This window comes from Gracilinanus agilis, chromosome 2 (assembly GCF_016433145.1).
Source record: "Gracilinanus agilis isolate LMUSP501 chromosome 2, AgileGrace, whole genome shotgun sequence".
NCBI lineage: Eukaryota > Metazoa > Chordata > Mammalia > Didelphimorphia > Didelphidae > Gracilinanus > Gracilinanus agilis.
In genome coordinates, this window is record NC_058131.1 from 605295972 (window position 1) to 605302896 (window position 6925).

The 6925-nt window shown below is 44.3% G+C and overlaps 1 protein-coding gene and 1 pseudogene across 1 annotated transcript; one reads left to right on the forward strand and one right to left on the reverse strand.

Moving 5' to 3' along the window:
• The first annotated feature begins 346 nt into the window (after positions 1 to 346).
• TLNRD1 (talin rod domain containing 1) lies at positions 347 to 2809 on the forward strand. Its single transcript, XM_044662512.1, has one exon. It carries the CDS (start codon positions 965 to 967, stop codon positions 2072 to 2074), a length of 1110 nt encoding a protein of 369 aa, XP_044518447.1. The 5' UTR covers positions 347 to 964; the 3' UTR covers positions 2075 to 2809.
• A 1561-nt stretch (positions 2810 to 4370) lies between these two features.
• LOC123238556 lies at positions 4371 to 4541 on the reverse strand (annotated as a pseudogene).
• Positions 4542 to 6925: the final 2384 nt, after the last annotated feature.

Sequence of the window (6925 nt, forward strand, 5' to 3'; positions counted from 1 at the left end):
GGGGCGCCGCTTCCCAGCCCAGCTGCTGAAAGTGAATCCGAGCCGGGTGGGTGGGTGGCGGTGGAGAGAAAGGGAAGCAGAAAGGCAACTCCCCGCCACCACGGCCCCGAGCCCCGAGGGCGCCGGGTGAGGCGCGCCCGGGCGTGGTGTGCTAGCTAGCGGCCCTCGGGCGCCCGGCCCCAGCTAGCGCTAAATCTGTGCACAGCTCCCTCCGGACTCGACTCTAGCAGCCTGGCTGACCGAGGCGAGCCACACCCTCCGCTGGGTGGCTGCTGCTGCTGCTTCCTGATAGCAAGAGACTGGAGAAAGAGAGAGATGCGGGACGGCTGCTCCCGCGGCTGCCCGTGCGTGCCCTCTCTTCTGGCGCTCCAAAGTGACTTCTCTTTCGGTTGCGTTTCCAGAGACACACGTGCGCGGAGGTGCCCGAGTTTGGCCCTCTAAGTGCTGAGAACAGAAGCGGGTTTGTGCATCCGCGGTCTTCGGAGCTCCTCCCTAAGAAAAAGGATTTTGATTTCAAAGAAAGGAAGGAAGGACAACTCCCAGCCTCCCCCACCCCAGTCGGCTTGGCAGGGCCATGCCCAGGAAGGAGGCGGCGGTGGCCCCACGGCGGAGACAGGAGCAGCGTGGACTTTCCCGGAACCCGACGGGCGGGGAGTGCTAATTTTGGTTTTTCTTCCCTTTTCCCCTGAGGTTCATGGTGCTTGCAGCCCCTAGGCAGAGGCAGGACGCTGAAGTGTTTCGCTCCACTCCTAAGCTGGTCGTTCGTTTTCTCGCCCTTGCTCGCTTCCCGCGCTGTCCCTGTCTCGGCCGCCGCAGCCCCGGTGCCATCTGCTCGCGGCGGTGGATGGCATGATGGTGCGGAGAAGGCAACGCGGCCTTGCCCAGCTCAGTCGGGACGGCTCCGGGGGCGGCAGCGGCGGTGGTAGCGGGCTCCCCAGCGGCATGCCAGTTCTCCCTCGGCGCTATGGCTAGCGGGAGTTCGGGGAAGTCCACTAGCGAGGCGGCTTCTCCTCCAGCTCCTGCTAGCGGTGTTTGTCACTCGAGCGCCGTCGGGGGTGGCTCGCAGCCACGGAAGAGGCTAGTCTCGGTCTGTGACCACTGCAAGGTGAAGATGCAGCTGGTGGCCGATCTGCTGCTGCTCTCTAGTGAGGCTCGACCGGTGCTGTTGGAGGGCTCCACCGCCTCCTCTGGCCCCGGAGGGGAGTCCTTTGAGAAGTGTCGGGACACCATCATCGCTCGCACGAAAGGGCTCTCTATCCTCACTCACGACGTACAAAGTCAACTCAACATGGGCCGTTTCAGCGAGGCCGGGGACAGTCTGGCAGAGCTGGGCGAGCTAGTCGTCTCGCTGACCGAGTGTTCTGCTCACGCCGCCTACTTGGCCGCGGTGGCCACTCCAGGGGCACAGCCGGCGCAGCCGGGCTTGGTGGACCGGTACCGAGTGACCCGCTGCCGGCACGAAGTGGAGCAGGGGTGTGGGGTGTTGCGAGCCACCCCTTTGGCGGACATGACGCCCCAGTTGCTGCTGGAGGTCTCCCAGAGCCTGTCGCGCAATCTCAAGTTCCTAACGGACGCCTGCGCCCTGGCCAGCGAAAAGTCCAGGGACCGCTTCGCCCGAGAGCAATTCAAACTGGGCGTCAAGTGCATGAGCACCAGCGCGTCGGCGCTGCTGGCCTGCGTACGGGAGGTGAAGGCGGCGCCCAGCGAGCTGGCCCGCAGCCGCTGCGCGCTCTTCAGCGGGCCCCTAGTGCAGGCAGTTAGCGCCTTGGTGGGCTTCGCCACCGAGCCCCAGTTCCTGGGTCGAGCCGCCTCCGTCAGTCCCGAGGGCAAGGCAGTGCAAACCGCTATCCTCGGTGGGGCTATGAGCGTCGTGTCGGCCTGTGTGCTCCTGACCCAATGCCTCAGGGATATAGCCCAGCACCCCGACGGGGGCGCCAAGATGACAGACCACAGGGAAAGGCTGAGGAATTCAGCCTGCGCTGTTTCTGACGGCTGCAACCTGCTTTCTCAGGCACTAAGGGAGAGGTCTTCGCCCAGGACTTTACCGCCAGTGAATTCCAATTCTGTGAATTAACCCTATCCCGACCCCACTCCCCAAGGCCTCACCTCCTTCTCCAGTTTATCCCCCTTCTTGCCCCTGGGTTGAGACTACAGGAAAATACTTCTTCCCTCCCCACCCCATTTATACCAAAGAAATCGCTTAGATGAGGTTCACCTCCCGGACACCTCCTTTTTTCTCCTTTATCTCTACCCCACTTGAAATTCACAAGAGAAATACCTTGAAAAACCTCACCATAAGTAGAAGCAAAGTGAGGGAGAGTCTAACCTTGGAAAGTTTAATACAGTTCCTGGGAGCGGGGAATGGGAGAGCTTTAACCGTGCTGGGTGCGGTTTCCTTTCATTTCTGCCACCCCTAAACCCCATTCCCATCTCTACAACCATTCTAGCAGAAATTCCCATCCACATCTTAACTTTCAAATTGTGCAGGAAGGAGATCATAGATTTTTTTTGTCCTTTTTTTTGTTTTAAAGGTTACCTCAGTTTCACACATTAGACATGGATGTAGCTACCTTTTTTGTATGTGGTTTGTTTTTTTTTAAATGAATGTTGGTTTAGAAGTACACTTGGTGTGGAAAGAGTGAAGGTTATGAGTTTTTGCCACGTGGTTTGCGAATTGGGGGAAAGCTACTGTGAGTGTGTTTTAAAAAATTTACACTATAACAAAAGTGATTTTTTTTCCCAATGTCAGTTTTTATCTTGCATGTACTGGAGTATTTATTTCATCTATTAAAATGTTATGTTTCTCAGATGTCTTTTGGCCCTTCTTGTTACCTGCTGAGGTCTTTCAAATTTACCCTTCCACAGCTGCTGGAGCACAGAAATTCGAGTTGGTTTATCTTCTGCCTCTGTCCCATCCCACCTTTTTTTACTTTTCCCTTTGAGTTTTTGTGAAAATAATGTCACATGGTTAGTTTAGAATGCTAACTTGTGTAGAGAAGGCTTGCATGAGATAGCCTTTCATCTTGTCAAAACAATGAACACTGATAAATGGGTTTGGATTCCAGCATTTATTTCTATAGCTACTAAATGGCTTTTATCTTGTATGTAGTTTTGAAGTCTAATTTCTATCTGAAAGCAATTTTATCCCTCCCAACTCCCTGTTTTCTTCCTCTTCATTTGAAATAATGGTAGGATTGGTAATTGTCACTTATCTGCTTTAGGTCAAGTGTGGTCTTAGATGATTAAAACCTGTTAACTGTCATCTGTTCCCTTTCAAATTAAGGCAAGTTGTATCTTGTGTGGCACCTGTGTTTCCTTTCATTCAAGATGGGTTTGTTTTGCATAGACAACTCTTAGACTGAACCAGAGTTCAAACCAACAAAATTTGCAAACATTCTTGGTGCTTATATACAGTGCCCAATTGTTTGGGAATTGAGAACAATTTAGATGTCCCAAGCTATTTAATTATGGATAGGATGAGTTCCAGAATGTCCAGAATTTGAACAGTCAGGTATTGGTTGTGATCTAAGAAAATATTCAGTATAGACTTCATTCACCGCCTTCTAAGGTAATATTAATAGCCTATATTTACATAGCACTTACTTTATGCTAGATGCTGCATTAAACTCTTTACAATTATCTCATTTGATTCCCCTAACGACTCTGGGAGCTGGGTGCTATTATCATCCCAATTTTACAGCTGAGGAAAATGAGACAAATTGAGGTTAAGTACACTTCCTGGAGTTCCACACAGCTGGTATCACCAGATTAAAAAAAAAGAAAACCCATTTTGTTATTCACAACCTGTGTGACCTTGGACAAGTCACTTGTTTCAGAATGAGGAGGTCGTACTTCATGGCTTATATAGTGCCTAGTTATGATCCAGGATCCTTTTAACAAAGTCACTAGGGACAGTGGACACAGTGTATGTTTTTCCTACTAATTAACTTACAGGTTACTTTTATGAAACTTAAGGGGTTATTTGGTTTCAATGAACCTGGGTCATAGTTTAAATGCTTTCCCTTTGGTTACTTAAAAAAATCAATTTGATTTAATCCTTTAATACTTATAGTCTCACATTAGTTAAAACTGTATGAATCCAATACTTTAGGCTTGTTCAGATGTTTACTTCTATTTTTTTTTTTACTTTGCTTACTATTTTTTTACTATGATTTTTTACTTTTAAAAAATCCCACAGTTATGTTTATTGATGTAAAAGTAAGTTTTTAGGAGATCCCACTGTGATAAACCGTTGAGGACAGAAAAATCAGACCTATAATAGATAACTCTTACTAATACTTAATTAGAAAAGATGGAATATAATATACATAAACATATATATATATAATTATATATAACCTTTTGTGAATGGATAGACCACATATGAGTATATGTATGTATTATACATGTGTGTATATATAACATGTATTATATGTACATTCATGTATTCTTTTCACCATATACATATATGCATACATGCAGGTAGGTGGTTCAATGAATAGATACTACACTTGATCTTAGCCAAAAGGCCGCGAAGCAATTGGTTCAGTGAATAGAGTGCCAAACTTTGAATCAGGAAGATTCATCTTGAGTTCAAATCCAGTTTCAGATACTTACTAGCTGTGTGGCCTTGGTCAAGTCACTTAACCCTATTTGCCTCAGTTTCCTCATCTGTAAAATGAAGTGGAGAAGGAAATTGCAAACCATTCCAGTATCTTTACCAAGAAAATCCCAAATAGGGTCACAAAGAGTCAGATGTGACTGAAATGGTTCTACAAAGCATAGTCTAGCTTTTTAATCCTTGACTTCTGTGTATTGGTTCATAGGTGGAAAAGTGGTAAGGGTGGGCAATGGGGGTTAAGTGACTTGCCCAGGGTTACACAGCTGGGAAGTGTCTGAGGCTGGATTGGAACCTTGGACCTCCCATCTCTAGGCCTGACTCTCAATACACTGAGCTACCCAGTCTAGCTTTTCTAACAAGGTCTTATTAAGTATTATTATTTCAAGAAAATCAGACTCTTAATGCTTAAAACTTCATTAAAACTATAGTTGTACAATGATAGTGCTGACTTTGTGTCCCGAATTAAAAAAAAAAACAAACCTTATTAATATTGATAGTATACCCATCTGGTTGTGATGGTGAGAGAGTGTACAAGTGGGTTTTTTTTTTTTTTTGACATTTTTCATCTTATTACCAAGTGATTTTCTCCTTTATTTTCTGTTTAGTGAGAGAAATTATTTAATCTTTTAAAACATAAAAATGCACTTGGATAAGTGATTTTATTTTCTTTACAAAATATTTCATTCCCCCCCAAATTGGAGTTTTATCTACATTTAAGGATTTGCATATTCTTTTTACTTAGGGATTGCTCTTCAAAAGAGAAACAAAAACAGTAATTATGTGGTTAATATAAGTCCTTTTTGCAACAAGACTAGAATTTCTAAGTTCCAACTATATCCCTTGCATTAGCCTGGAATGACTCTTTAAATTGATAACTTAAGCTATTTGCTAGCTCTTTGCATCTTGTTATCAGCAGAAACAGGCCTTGCTAAGGAGTCTTGAGGCCATTGCCACTGTAATTTACATTTCTAACGATTTACCTTTTTTGAGGACTTTTAATGATATTAACTAAATTGTCATTTGGTTAAATCACCCAATCTCCATTTCACTTTATTTAAAAAAGTTTACCTGAAGCTTTCAGACACTTAAAAAAATACCCCAACTATTTTATTTTGTCCAAATTATATTGTTTAATATGAGGGATGTGTCAGGTAGAGGATTTGTCTCACAGGTATTTATAATCAATGTTTCTAGTGAAAATGCGTTTTAAACACTAAAATAGAATTGGCATTTAAAATAGTATTTTAATATTTAGAGCACACATAGACGTTTCATTTGATCTTCCCATTTTCAGATGAAGAAACTGTATATATTTAAACCCTAAATTTGTATCCGAACAAAAACAAAAGGCCTGTCATGCTTCCTTTTCAATTGGAAAAAAAATGACCAATTGTGGTAATACTGGAGGGATTCTAAAAAGCCCTATTTTTAGATTCATCTATTGAATGACATTTTTCTATTAAAGAATTGGAATGAATAGATTCTTTTATTGAAATTTGGTCCTTGGGATAGATGCAACAACTCTGATTCACTGGGATTTCAGTCTAGGAAGTATTCCAGCAGGTATTTTGGAATGAAATATGCTCATATATCTTTCAGTGGTGAGAAACAACTATGGGTCACAAAGCTCATGTGTATCAGGTACATTCAGAATCCAGGCTACAAGGTCAGCTCTCTCTCCACAATCTACGCAGCTTCTCCTTTGCCTAGGTGTTTAAGATCCTAGGACCTAGGTAAATCACTTTTACCTCTGAGCTTCAGAGGTAAAGGGGAGCTAGAACTTTCACAATCTCTCAGAGAATTGGAGAAAGTGTTTTGTAAACCTTGAAGATCCACTATGTAAATGTGAATTGTTATTTTTTCTGAAAGCTCTTCTTTTCCTAGCTTGGAGAAAGCTCCCAGTGTGTAGCCTTTTGTTATTTGGCTGTTTTCAGATGCACTCCTGTAGTTAAAGAATACTTACTTTGTTTTTCAAGCTGTTCCTGCATTTTTTTTTTATTGATGCCCTTTGTTTTCCAGATACCTACCCCAGCCCTTCTAGCCCTTTCTTTGTAACCCATTCTAGTAACAAAAACAATCTAGCAAATCTAGAGTCCCCATTGCAGATAACATTCCCCACCCAGAATCCCCCTTCTTAGACATGTTTCTCTGAATTCCTGATTCATTTTTCCCCACTTAGGAAGACTCTATTTAATGGCCATAGTTGGTTCAGCCATTGACTAGCCACTAGGTATCTCTCTCATTTCAGGTTTTTTGCTATCACAAAAATTGCTGAGGATATTTTTGTATTGATGGAGCCTTTTG

Bases quoted from the DNA above. Each gene is read 5' to 3' on its own strand.
- TLNRD1 (XM_044662512.1), top strand. From the start codon at position 965: ATGGCTAGCGGGAGTTCGGGGAAGTCCACTAGCGAGGCGGCTTCTCCT.